This window comes from Triturus cristatus, chromosome 2_1 (assembly GCF_964204655.1).
Source record: "Triturus cristatus chromosome 2_1, aTriCri1.1, whole genome shotgun sequence".
Taxonomy (NCBI): Eukaryota; Metazoa; Chordata; class Amphibia; order Caudata; family Salamandridae; genus Triturus; species Triturus cristatus.
Genome location: NC_140581.1, coordinates 86,574,962 through 86,589,505, shown reverse-complemented (window position 1 = coordinate 86,589,505; position 14,544 = coordinate 86,574,962). Strand labels below are relative to the sequence as shown.

Genomic DNA, 14,544 nt, shown 5'->3' with positions numbered 1-14,544 from the left:
GCCCTCGCTGCCAGCCCCACTTCCAGCGTCTACCTCAGACTGTTGCTACATTGCACAAGGCGCCCTCGCTGACAGCTCCACCTTCAGCGTTCACCTCCAACCGTTGCTTCAGTGCACCAGGCGCCCTCCCTGCCAGACCCACCTCTAGCATCCACCTCCAACCGTTGCTTCAGTGCACAAGGTGCCCTTGCTGCCAGTCCCACCTCCAGCGTCCACCTCCAATGTTTGCTTCAGTGCACAAGGTGCCCTTGCTGCCAGCCCCACCTCCAGCGTCCACCTCCAACCGTTGCTTCAGTGCACAAGGAGCCCTCGCTGCCAGCCCCACCTCCAGCGTCCACCTCCAACCGTTGCTCCAGTGCACAAGGCGCCCTCGCTGCCAGCCCCACCTCCAGCGTCCACCTCCAACCGTTGCTTCAGTGCACAAGGAGCCCTCGTTGCCAGCCCCACCTCCAGTGTCCACCTCAAACTGTTGCTTCATTGCTCAAGGCGCCCTCGCTGACAGCCCCACCTTCAGCGTCCACCTCCAACCATTGCTTCAGTGCACAATGAACCCTCGCTGCCAGCCCCACCTCCAGGGTCCACCTCCAACCGTTGCTTCAGTGCACAAGGCGCCCTCGCTGCCAGCCCCACCTCCAGGGTCCACCTCCAACCGTTGCTTCAGTGTACAAGGTGCCCTCTTGCCAGCCCCACCTCCAGCGTCCACCTCCAACCGCTGCTTCAGGCCACAAGGCGCACTCGCTGCTAGCCCCACCTCCAGCATCCACCTCCAATGTTTGCTTCAGTGAACAAAGTGCCCTCGCTGCCAGCTCCACCTCCACCGTCCATTTCCACCCATTGCTTACGTGCACAAGGCCCCCTCTGCCAGCCCCACCTCCAGTGTCCACCTTCAATGTTTGCTTCAGTGCACAAGGTGCCCTCGCTGCCAGCTCCACCTCCAGCGTCCATTTCCAACCGTTGCTTAAGTGCACAAGGCCCCCTCGCTGCCATCCCCACCTCCAGTGTCCACCTCCAACCGTTGCTTCAGTGTACAAGGTGCCCTCTTGCCAGCCCCACCTCCAGCATCCACCTACAACCATTGCTTCAGTGCACAAGGCGCCCTCGCTGCTAGCCCCACCTCCAGCGTCCACCTCCAACCGTTGCTTCAGTGGACAAGGCGCACTCGCTGCCAGCTCCACCTCCAGCGTCCATCTCCAACCGTTGCTTCAGTGCACAAGGCGCCCTCGCTGCCAGCCCTACGTCCAGCGTCCAGCTCCAACCATTGCTGCAGTGCACAAGGCGCCCTCGCTGCCAGCCCCACCTCCAGCATCCACCTCCAACCATTGCTTCAGTGCACAAGGCACCCTCGCTGCCAGCCCCACCTCCAGCGTCCCTCTCCAACCGTTGCTTCAGTGCACAAGGCGCCCTCGCTGCCAACCCCACCTCCAGCGTCCATCTCCAACCGTTGCTTCAGTGCACAAGGCGCCCTCGCTGCCAGCCCTACGTCCAGCGTCCAGCTCCAACCATTGCTGCAGTGCACAAGGCGCCCTCGCTGCCAGCCCCACCTCCAGCGTCCACCTCCAACCATTGGTTCAGTGCACAAGGCACCCTCGCTGCCAGCCCCACCTCCAGCGTCCCTCTCCAACCGTTGCTTCAGTGCACAAGGCGCCCTCGCTGCCAACCCCACCTCCAGCATCCATCTCCAACCGTTGCTTCAGTGCACAAGGCGCCCTCGCTGCCAGCCCTACGTCCAGCGTCCAGCTCCAACCATTGCTGCAGTGCACAAGGCGCCCTCGCTGCCAGCCCCACCTCCAGCGTCCACCTCCAACCATTGCTTCAGTGCACAAGGCGCCCTCGCTGCCAGCACCACCTCCAGCGTCCACCTCCAACCATTGCTTCAGTGCACAAGGCACCCTCGCTGCCGGCCCCACCTCCAGCGTCCACCTCCAACCGTTGCTTCAGTGTATAAGGAGCACTCGCTCACAGAACATTTCACTGTGATGCTCTAGGAGAACGAAGTGCTGGTTTCATCATCGCAGGATTGGGCTTACTTGATAAGAAAACAACGAAACAGTAATTCAAGCAGAATGATGAAGGAAATGTGCCCAGAAGTCGCAAGGTGTGGATAGGTACGCAGGCGAGTCCAGGAGAGATAAGAAGCAAAGAAGTGAATGGGGCTGTGCAGTAGAATCAGATGAAGACTGTGGAAAAGGAAGTGTGTGAATGTGTGGGTCAGAAAAGGGAATGAAGCAGAAAGGACTGAAACAGATGAGTCCAGATGTGATGCTACCAAGCAATTGGAAATCAAAAGAGGCGAGGGGAAAGAAAGAGAGGGTCTACTGGGCAATCTGTTCAAACCCTAATTTAATAGACTAGACTCTCTACAGCATCGTAGCCCTCCCCCCTGGCCCCCTACCCCCCTGCATCCAAGCGAGGACACTACACTGCAGCTGTGCTGAAATGGGTGTGGTTTGTCATTGAGACTTATCGTACTCTTTGTAATGTAACTTTTGAATCTGTTGACTCTAATCCTCGGAGTCCCAGCACCATGTACAACACAGAATATGTGGGATATACGATGACGATCCATGTTTGTTTCTATCCTTTGTTCACTAATACGACCAGCGGAGATGGACACGGAGCGCGCCCAGTAAGTAATATGGGTTACCTTGTGATAGCTTTAGCCATGACGCTGAAGCCCATTGCATGGAAAGGGTTGTGTGGAATGCATGCTTGGTACTTAAAGAGACTTGAAGTACTTAAAGAGACACTGTTACTCCCTTTTACTCATTTAAAAAAAAGTGTTTTTTGCTACTTTCACAATCAGATAACTCATATTCAGATACTGCTTCTGCCCCGCATGTAATGAAAATCATATGCGCATCAAATGTAATATTCCCCAACATCAGCCAGAGGCAAGGGGCCCATGGAAGAGCAGCTGCCTGCATATATACTTTCACCAAGAATCGAAGATAATCATTTTCCAAAGATGCTTCATAAGATTCCTTTATGCAGTCCTAGGCAGGGAGTCTACTTTGCACAAGTAACTGGATCACCGGAGAGCCCAAGAGAAATATCTTTGGATGCTGTCAGATTTAACACTTGCGTGCTACCCGCCACCTACGGGTGCCTTAGAAACACTCACTGTATGGCACTAAATGGAGGTGGGTAATATTGACCTAGAATAATATCTCGCCCGCCGCATTGGCTACCACTACATCATCAAGGCAAGGATATCATTGTTATTCTTACTCCCGTATCATCTTAGCTGGGCTTACTTGCAATGTGGAGTTTAGCTCAATGTAGTGGATGTGATATTATTGCCATGTGATATAATCAATGTGATATAGAGGCTGTATAACAGCTATTATTATCTTGTGATTTCAGGTTTTCTTATTTAAGATTGTTTTGATAACTGTTTTCCTTGGGTATTGAATTTTGGGATAACATACCCAAGATTTACATTAGTGAAGATAAGTAATATGTTAGTAATTGATCCTCGCTAATCCCCAAATATACCTCCTACACAATTACATCCTCCATGACGTAGCAGCATGACTCAAAATTATTTGAAAGATAGATCAGAAACTCGGTGATAGAAAATATCTTTATCTGTTCGTAGCAAAGAAAGTGCCCCCAGATTTGAGAGAAGGGAGCTTGCTGTTTTCTGTAGCTTGAGAAAGGAGGCAGTTTTAGACAATGCTTAGAATCGAGCCGCAATAACTTACCGATACAGTGACATGGTGGCTGCAAGCACACAAGGGTAGCCTTGCCAGACGCAAGTTGTGTTTGCAGCAGCAGACCTTGGGTTCCTTCCTGGTTGAGGCTGTTTCTTGAGTATGTGCCTTAAGCGGGTGGTCACGTGTTGAGCAATTACTTGTAAATAATGCCTTAACTAAGCTGCTGTCAGGACATGGCCCTAAAACCTAGCCTTGCATAAGGTCACATAATGGTCAAGTTTGGTCTCCCTTTACATTTTTAGAAAAATCCTGCATCTCTCTGATAGATATTTCCTGCACTTGCCTGGTGATGCTTCTGTTAGTCTTCGGAGGGGCACTTCTTTAGCAATTAACACAGAGGCACAAACCACTCAAAAATATCTCTTCATCCCCTAAAATATTTCATTTTGTACTAGTCGATAGAGCTTCTATCCCTACCATCCAAGGGCCTCCAACTTTGGTCCGTAATGGAGGACCCTCTGCCAGATCTTGGGGATATCCACACGGGACAACTTTGTGTACAAAGCCTTCAAAAGGGAAAGATTTACATGGTCAGTGGTTGTTCTAAAGTGCTAGTTTGGATCCTCTCTGGTGGGCAGATGTAGCACGGATCTAGATATACAAAGCCTTGTTCCCCTTCGTTACGATGAGACCCCATTACTGATATGAGGACAGAACCTCGGTCTACGAGCAAGGCCTCGGCATGTTATTGGCTTGGACAAATAATAACAATTTATGTAGCACTCACAATGGGGCACACTACCTCTTGGTGTAACTATGACTCAACTCGGTACAGATCATCTACCCCAGAAGGATGAAAGACTGATTCATCAAGCTAGGACTCGACCTGTGATTGAACATAAGTACAGGACCTCACCGAGCATAAACAGCTTGCATGAGGCATGTCAGCCTTCTAAGGATACCATCTGAGATGACACTTGATGACCAGAAGAGCAGACAGTGTCCCTTTAATGAAGTTTTGTTTTGTCTGGTATTGTTTGACTGTAGATACTTGGAAAACCTATGTTTTTAGTTTTTATAGTACACACTAGTGCATGCTATGTCTTGAGGTCATCGCGTGGACAGCAAAGTGTACCATCCCTCCTTTCATGCCCTCCCCTTCTTGATACTCATCCTCTGTTATCATGACCCCCAGGATGTAGATGACCGCTGGAGCATGGAGTACCCACAGCTTTACGAACCCGGGCAGCAGAATATTTACTTCAACAAAATAGAGTTTGTCAAGTGCATGTTCCTTGGGATCTACAACTCCCTCATCCTCTTCTTCATCCCTTTCGGCGCCATGTACAACACGGTGCGGGACGACGGAAAGGCCATCTCCGACTACCAGTCTTTCGCCTTGGTGGCTCAGACGTGCTTGCTGCTGGTGGTGTCTGTTCAGGTACTGTATGACTTGTCTGATTATCACACAAGTGCAGGTCTGCCTGCACCACAACTCTGCAAGAACAAGTGGTCTCTGGTTTGTGTGAAGACAAAAAAATATCTGGGCCGATATTTACTAAGCCTTTGCATCACCCTTGCATTGTGCAAGGTGACACAGGACAATGCACAGGCTTATTTGGGATTTACAAAGCCAACCAAGGCTTGATTTGATTTGTGTGGCCTTGCATGGTTTTGTAGAAATGTAATGCAATGCAGGGATTTGTGCAACGTTGCATTACATTTCTTAGTGGTAAGTGTTCCGGGGTGGAGCATAGGCGTTCCTGTGCATCCACCCATGGATTTCACACAATTTCAGATTTACTACAGTTTGCAAACCTGGAATTGTGTGAAATCTGTGCACCTACCACAGCGGGGCAGAGCAAGGAGAAATATCTTTATTTCTCCTCGTTACTTCCTCTTTTTATGTGTGATGCAGTCTGCTTCATGCATAGAAAGAGGACAATACCTCTTTGAATTGTGTTGGTGCGCGACGGTATCCTTTCCTGCACAAAAACCATCATCCCCGCAACGCAGGCCTCCTTGCAGCTCCCTCCCATTCACTGAACACGGCACAGCAGTGTGCCTTGCTGCACGGCACTGTGTAGATTCTTAGTAAATCTGCCCCCAAGAATTGGAAAGATAGCCGTCATTTGTACTAATTTTGTAATGCCAGTCCAAATACCGCACACCACTAATTGGATGATGTTATGTCACTAACCGGGACATTTAAGCCCATGTCGTACTAACAGATGAAAAAAACAGGTGCAATTAATATTTGCCCTGCATAGCTGGTGTATTTTTAGCACACGATTGATAGCAGTGTGGACAGTATTGATCACTATTTGCACTCTTCTTAGAATAGGCTCAATTCCTTCAAGAGACACAAATACTTCTGGTGCCTGTTTTAAGCTCTTGGACCCAGAACTATGCGACCCATATAGGGCTTCAATAGGAATGACTACCAAGAAAAACACGAATACAGTGTAAATAACGTTTGATTAATGTATTTTCCAAGCAGCAGTTGGATTTTGATCATTGGAAATGTAATAAATATGTCTTTGTAGTGCACCATTTTGTGGGCCTGGTATTCCAGATGACATCACCGGTTTAAACTACTTTCCTCTTTGCACTGTTAGGTAGCCCAAGGCATCTAGGACATCTGAATAATGGTGTAGCAAGAAGAGATGGCAATAGTGATGTCTTCGGTAAACACCGTCCACTACAGTCACTAAGAAGCATAAAAACTAGGAGGAAGAGTTTAAAAACTTTTCAGACACAGGACAGAATCCTGTGAAACTCACAAAAGAGATTCTCATAAGAATCCTCTTTTGTGGGTGGTTGATGATGGTTGTATGCAGCTCAATTTCCTATCTGCTCTTCTCTTCCTGTAGATCGGTTTGGACACCTCATATTGGACGGCCGTGAACCAGTTCTTCATCTGGGGCAGCCTCGCTGTTTACTTCGCAATCACCTTCACGATGTACAGCGACGGCATGTACCTCATCTTCACCTCATCATTCCCCTTCCTCGGTGGGTATCCGACTGGTGCACTTACTGTTAACTTCCGTATCCCCCCAAGGTCTTAGAAGCTATTGCATACTTGGAGGGGATGCCTAAAGAGAAGCCATGATCTGCACACCCATTCCCTGATTAGGTCAGTTTTCTACCCACAACCATCTATGAAAACCAACATCTTCTGTTCAATGCATTCTTCTATGGGATTTATCCTGGAGGGATTCCCCTGCCACACAAGGGATCACTAAGCTCTGTGTTTATGGGTTGTATTCTTTAATTCTGACTCTACGACTGGACTTGTTTGTGAGTCTGGAGGGCATCCTTCCTAAGAGGTTCAATAACGTTATTAAAAGGTCTCTTTTTTGTGTGGGCCATGAATGAGGGTGTTTGGACTTGCCCTTTGATTGTGACTCTCACCATCCAGTGAAGTGAGTGAAGAAAATAAGTCATATCTTAGCACTGACCTGGATAGTTGAGGCTAACATTCATCAACCACCTCAGCCACAGTTGAGTGACTGTGTGAGAGTGCACGAAAAGCCCACCAAGAGTTCCTTCAATCAGTCTTGTCGTACACCTACAACTTCCTCTTTCGCACCAGGAATTAACTTTACAAATGAGTAACAACTTACAGTCAGGTCGATGGTGGCATTCTCTGGTTGTTATTATGCATATTGCCTCATACATCTGGCTGTTTACTTCGCAATCTGCGGCCCCTTACCTTTAGGTGTGCAGGGCCGGAGCACCAAACAGCAGCATAGTCCGGTTTGGCAGGTCCTCTTAGACAACATCACACACTCTACTCCATAAACCACTTCAGAACACATGACACACACACGTATTCCCTTGCATGTGCTCGAACATCAATTCCCCTACTCAAGCAATAGCGCTCCCGCGTACATAGTCAATAACACTTGGTAGGAGCCTGTACCATGGCTGCCCCTTGTCAGTTACTATGTGGCAGCACTTCCTTCTTCAGACATATTTACTCGGGGATCCTGCACCTCCACAATGGCTCACAGGCACATCGCACTGACACAAGCATACATTTGTTTGTATGAAAAATGTCTAAACTGATATGATATGGTATAAAATGGAACAGTGTGGTGCCATATGCAGTGTAGTTTGCATAGTATAATATGTTAGAGTATAGAATGCTATATAAAAAAGTTTTGTTTGGTATGTTGTTGTACAGAATGTTCTGGTATATTTTGTCCATTTGTAAAGTACAAAATCCCCACAGTTAAGCCTTGCACTTTGTCATTCGAGGCTTATGTCCAGGTATTGTGGTCTTGTGAATACAGTTGAGACTTGATGTGCCTTCTGACAGCCAGTAGCTTTGGTTGTTCGTGGAGCTCTCATGACAGAGGTTTGACTAAGTATTACATTTTAAGGGTTTCCTCTTCCTTTGGGTGATGCTTCTGGTCATGTTGTGTTTGGTCCTGGGGTCATGTATGATGTTTCTCCACTTGGATTCCAGAAGAGACTTAAAATGCGGAAAGTTTCAGCCTCAATTTAGTAGGAACAAAATTTAAACTAGTAGTGAGAGATTTGAAATTAAACTTAAGTGTCATTCAGTGGCATGTGACAAAGAAAGGTTTAAATAGTTTCTGGTTTGCTATGGTAAAGAGATGGATCTTCCCATTACTAAGGAAAGTCATCAATTAGTAGACAAACTTATTAGTAATCTGAATAATAGAGTCACAGACCCAAAGATTAGATTGATTTTTATTTAGAACGCTGAACTTCTCTATACAGCATAATAGTGCAAAAATCTTTCGTAGGCATATGTTGTCTTGATCAGAGAAATGTCTATTGCACAGATTTGTTTAATCTTGACTATTGAATCAAATATTATTGAGCTCTTTTCGAAAGAACATACTGCTTCCTCAACAGTCACCTTCACAAATGTGCATGTTGGTAAATGCATCATGTTATCTAACTCTTCATTAAGAGATGGACATCTGAGATCATTCTCCCCTTTTCCATCTCATATTTGGCTTTGCCAAGGATAATCAGTGCATGTGGTGAGATCCCAGTTCATTGGATTGCCTTCAATATTCTTAATGAATTATGCACAAAAAGTTGCAGGATTCACAAAAGACACATTCGACTAATTAGTTAATCACAGGAATGAAGTAATATAAAGTGGAATTGTAATGTATATTGTTGGAAACAGCCCACTCCCACTCCGCAGGGTGGTGGTGGACCTTCCCGACACAACGGGGTAGCTTGGCTCGAGTGGTCAGGAAACAGGCGCAGTGCTAAGCATACAATATACCCATACAATAACCATGCGTGCATCCGTTCCAAAAACGACTCTACACCGTAAAAATTATGAAAATATGCTTTCTTTATCTTTCTTCTCTTAGTTGCTGATTGGGAAAATAAATAACAATCACAGTATATACATTTTCTTAAATAGAGCAGGTCAAATAAATATTTGCTGTTTGCTGAAATAAATAGGGGTGATCATAAATAACAGGGCATAAATACAAGTGCAATATATACAGACAATTAAATACTTTGAGGTAATAAATACTGTACCAATAAATACTGTCCCAATAAATACTGTACACCAACAAGTCCTGTGGACCTATAAATACAGTGCAGCATTAAATAGATAAGAACTTAATAAATACAGTTTCCTCAATAAATAATTGGAAGTATACAGTAACACTCATGAATCAGTTGACACTCCAATACTTAAGGGCTGATTTGGCCCAGGCACAGCTTGTAGGGTGTGGACGGCTTGAGGGGGGCTACTCCCTGGCTGAGGCAAAGGCTGAGGCCTAAACTGAGGTAGATCAAAATGGGGGAAAATTCCAATGCCCTGGCTTCCCTCTCCACACAACCTCTCTAGGTTAGTCCCAGTTCACCCCAGGCACAGTCAGGTGGGTTTCAGCACCTCCCTAGCCCCTCAGAGTAGTCTCTCAGGTCTCCACAGGGCCTTAGGCGCCCTCTACTCCACTTACTGCCCTTTTCTGATGCTCCGACGCCGCTGGAGTCGTGTCGACGCCGTGAGGCGGTTCCGGTTCGGTCTCGGCGGCCTCGGCACAGTGTCAGTTCTTTGTCGACGCCGGTAGGCGGTTCCGGTCCGATGTCGGTGGCCTCGGTTCGATCTCGACCTCCGATTCGATGGCGTCGGGCAGTCTCTTCACGATGTCGACTTCGGGCGGCTCCGGTCCGATGACGCTCTCGGCTCCGATGACGTCGGCCGGCCTGGCCTCGCTGTCGACTTCCGGCGACTCCGGGGTGCGATCCTCACCCCCGACCTCCGGTGCTCCTCTTCACAGGTTCCGGGCGACTCCGGAGTGCGATCCTCACTCCCGACCTCCGGTGCTCCTCTACCTCGGTCTCCGACGACTCCGGAGGGCGGACTTCACCCTTCCGATGACGCCGCTCACTCGACCTCGGTTCACCTCCTTCTCGACCCTTGGTATTCCTCTCGACCTCCGCCGGCGCCCTCTTACGACCTCAGGCGGCTCCGGGTACGACGTCTGCTACCTCAGTCAGCGCCGCTTCTCCACCTCGGGCTCCAGGTCTTCGGCTACTCGACGCCAGGCTCCAGGGAAACCAGTTCTCAGGTCAGAATCTTGCTGTTTTCTTGGTTCTAAGGCCTGTTCCTGCTGTCCAGGTCCTTAGGAAGGTTTTCTTCTGACTTCTTCCCACACAGGGCTATAGGCTGGGATCCATCAGTAGGGACAAGTATCAAGGGTGGGTTTATGGACCCCACTCCAGGCACAAGTTTCCACCCCTGCTGCTTCACTCCTTCCTCCTTCACTGTTGTGCTCCTCTCTCTTCACCAGTCAGGTGCCAACTGCCAGCTCCAACTGCCAACTGCCTCTCTTATCCTCCCAACATTCTAAACGGTTTCCAACTGTCACACAGTTCTGGAATCTCCTGGAAGGTTCTGGAAGGTGCTGGTAGGTTCCAGTGTATGCTGGTGATGTCACAGGAGGCCACCATTTTGTGCTTCAGGCCCTCAGACAGAAGTTTCAGGGGTAGCTAAAATGGCTCCCTGAATCTGTAGCAACACTAAAAAAAATCTGGTGGTTCCCAAAAAGGAAAAGATCAAACAGGGTTTGAGGCGAAAGTGGGACAAAATAAATAATGATGAGGAGGGACCACCCAAAGGGCTGACAGGTCTAACACGCGCCCCCCCCAGCTGAAAGTGGGGAGAGCTACCCAACCCCTTGGGAGTTCTCATCACTAAGGCGGAAATACCTTGAGAGACCGTCTGCGTTGGCGTGGTCCACTCCAGGCCGATGTTCCACCTGAAAGTCCATCCCCTGTAGGGAAATAGACCACCTCAACAACTTGGGATTCTCCCCCTTCATTTGCATCAGCCAACGAAGGGGTCTGTGGTCGGTCTGAACCAGGAAGTGCGAGCCAAACAGGTATGGCCGCAACTTCTTCAGAGCCCATACCACTGCAAAGGCTTCACGCTCTATTGCACTCCACTTCTGTTCCCTGGGAAGTAGTCTCCTGGATAGGAAGACCACAGGTTGATCCAGGCCCTCTTCGTTGAGTTGCGATAACACTGCCCCAATGCCATGTTCTGATGCATCTGTCTGGACAATGAACTTCTTGGAAAAGTCTGGGGCCCTTAAGACCGGGGCCTCGCACATGGCTTTCTTCAATTTCTCAAAGGCTTGCTGACAAGCCTCCGTCCAGACTACCCGTCGAGGTTGTTTCTTGGACGTGAGCTCCGTGAGAGGGGCTACGATGGTACCGTACCCCTTCACGAAGCGGCGATAGTATCCCGTGAGGCCCAAAAATGCTCGGACCTCAGTCTGGGTCTTGGGGGGTTCCCAGGCCATGATGGCCTCGATCTTCGCCTGGAGGGGCTGCACCGTTCCCCTACCCACCAAGTGTCCAAGGTACACTACCGACCCCTGCCCGATCTGGCACTTGCTGGCCTTGATCGTCAATCCAGCTTGTCTCAGGGCCTGGAGAACAGCTTGCAGGTGACGCAAGTGATCCTCCCAGCTGTTACTGAAGACGGCTATGTCATCCAGATAAGCATCAGAGAAACTCTCCATTCCGGTGAGGATCTGGTTTACCAGGCGCTGAAACGTGGCAGGTGCGTTCTTGAGCCCAAAGGGCATCACACAGAACTGGTAGTGGCCATTGGGCGTGGAGAAGGCTGACCTTTCCCTTGCTCCATCAGTCAACGAGATCTGCCAGTACCCTGAAGTAAGGTCAAAGGTACTTAGATATTGGGCAGCTCCCAGCCGGTCAATCAATTCATCCGCCCTAGGGATCGGATGTGCATCAGTCTTTGTCACTGAATTCAGTCCCCGGTAGTCCACACAGAACCTCAGTTCTGGTTGGGCACCCGGTGGTGCAGCTTTCGGTACTAGCACCACCGGACTGGACCAGGGGCTGCTAGAAGGTTCAATCACTCCTAGCTCCAGCATCTTAGTGACTTCACTATGAATGCTGGCCTTCACCTTGTCTGACATCCGGTAGATCTTGGACTTCACAGGTGGGCTGTCTCCTGTGTCCACGTCATGGACGCACAGGTGAGTCCTACCCGGGACAAGGGAGAACAACGAAGAGTACTGCCCCAGGACCTGGCGACAGTCCTCCTGCTGTTCAGGAGTTAGAGATGGGGAGAGAATCACTCCCTCCACCGACCCATCCTTTTCCTGAGACGCAAATAGATCAGGGAGAGGCTCGCTTTCCACGTCCTCTCCTCCGTCAGTCACCATCATCAAGATGACTTCGGGCCTCTCGTGGTGGGGTTTGAGGCGGTTGGCATGCAGCACCCGCAGGGGCTGACGAGGGGTCTTCAGGTCCACCAAGTAGGTAGCCTTACCCTTCTTCTCCAACACCTCAAAGGGTCCTGACCAGCGATCCTGGAGGGCACTAAGCTCTCCTGGTTCGATCACCCACACCTTCTGGCCAGGCTCCAACTCCACCGGGTGAGCGTTGTGGTCATACCACGCCTTCATTACTGCTTGGCTGGCTTCCAAGTTGTCAGAAGCTTGCTTCCACAACTTAGCCATTTGGCTCCGGAAGGCCAGCATGTAGCTCACCACATCCTGGGGAAGCTTTCTGGGAGTTCTTTCCCATCCGTCTCTCACCAGGTTAAGAGGTCCGCGTACAGGGTGCCCATACAGAAGCTCGAAGGGGCTGAAGCCCACTCCCTTCTGTGGCACTTCCCTGTAAGAAAAGAGCAAACAGGGTAGGAGGACGTCCCATTTCCTCCGCAGGCTTTCAGGCAGACTTCTGATCATGCCCTTCAAGGTTTTATTAAACCTCTCCACCAGACCATTTGTCTGGGGGTGGTAAGGAGTGGTGAACCGGTATGTCACTCCACACTCCTTCCACATTGCCCGCATATACGCTGACATGAAGTTGGTCCCCCTGTCGGACACAACTTCCTTGGGAAAACCCACTCGGGTAAAGATTCCCATCAGGGCCCTAGCCACAACAGGTGCTGTTATGGTCCTCAGAGGTATTGCCTCTGGGTACCGTGTGGCATGATCCACCAGAACCAGGATAAACCTGTGACCAGCTGTAGTTGGTGGATCTAACGGACCCACAATGTCGATGCCCACCCTTTCAAAGGGGGTGCTAACGACAGGAAGTGGTTCCAGGGGAGCTTTCAGCTTCACCCCTGTTTTCCCACTGGCTTGGCAAGACACACATGTCCGGCAGTAGGTATCGGACGACACTTTCATCTGAGGCCAATAAAAGTGTGGGACAAGACGGGCGAAGGTCTTGTCTTGCCCCAGGTGTCCTGCCAAGGGGATCTCGTGAGCCAACTCTAACAGGAAGGCTCGAAAACGTTGAGGGACTACCAAGGCTCGTGACGATCCATGTAGGGGTGCCTTGGGTTCACTGTAGAGGAGGCCATCCTCCCAGTAAACACTGTAGTTCCCTTCAACGTTCCCTGCTGCCTGGGCTTCGGCCTGTCGCCTCAGCCCCTCAAGGGTAGGGCACTCCCTCTGGCCCTGGCAGAATTCCTCCCTGGACGGGCCTCCCTCCACGTGCCACTCGGCCGGGATGGGTAAGTCCTCCAGGTTGGTAACGTCCCCCTCCGCAGACTCCTGGTCCACCACCTCCGGTGGCCTATCCGTCCTACGGGGTGGAGACGCCGAGGCAGGCTCCTCCTGTCCTCGGTTCTTCCCTTGACTGGCAGCTGGCTGGGCCTTTGTTCCAGGCTCCAGCCGGAATGAACTCCCTCTTCGGGTAGTCGCAGGCCTTGTGCTCACACAAGCCCAGTCAGGTGTACCCAGCATCTCGGTATGAGTCCGGTATTCCACCTCCTTCCAAGCGTTGTGCTCCATGTCATTGCCCAGCAGACAATCGACTGGCACGGCAGGGCTTACGGCAACTCGAAGTGAACCTGCAACCCCCCCCCATTCAAAGGGAACCTCAGCCACGGGATAGTGGCCGGTTCTGCCGTCAGCCATCGCGGCTGGGTGGAGTACATCGGGAATGACTTGCTCTGGAGACACCAGTTGGCTACGTACCATAGTCATACTGGCTCCTGTGTCTCTCAGAGCCTCCCCTCTTTGGCCATTGATGGTGATCCACTGCCCATACTTTGCAGTATTTGCGGGCACCTGGATCTTAGGAACCATCTCCCGTTCTCCCAGGGACACTAAAGTGACACCCGCCCACTCCCTTCCCTTAGTTAAGGGCATCTCCTCCCCGAGCACTACACTAGCTACTCCGGGGGGCTTTCCTCCAGTGGGAGGGGGTGATCGTTTCTGACACTTCGGATCTCCTTTATAGTGTCCAACGCCACCGCACTCATAGCAATGGACAACCCTTGGCTGCTGACTCTGGCCAGGATTAGGGTTTCTGGGTGGGTTAGCCTTAGAGGTGAATCCTGTTCCCTTCCCTTGGAAGTTGTTTTGGGGGCCTTTGGAGAACT

General features: G+C 50.2%; 1 protein-coding gene across 3 annotated transcripts in view; it reads left to right on the top strand.

Moving 5' to 3' along the window:
- LOC146863805 (phospholipid-transporting ATPase ID-like) overlaps positions 1 to 14,544 on the top strand; it is a 696,782-nt gene that overhangs the window by 661,334 nt on the left and 20,904 nt on the right. For all 3 annotated transcript variants that reach the window (XM_085628123.1, XM_085628125.1, XM_085628124.1), the window contains exons 25-26: positions 4,852 to 5,097; positions 6,530 to 6,668. In XM_085628123.1, the coding sequence (XP_085484249.1) occupies positions 4,852 to 5,097; positions 6,530 to 6,668 (385 nt within the window). The remainder of the gene's footprint in view (positions 1 to 4,851; positions 5,098 to 6,529; positions 6,669 to 14,544) is intronic.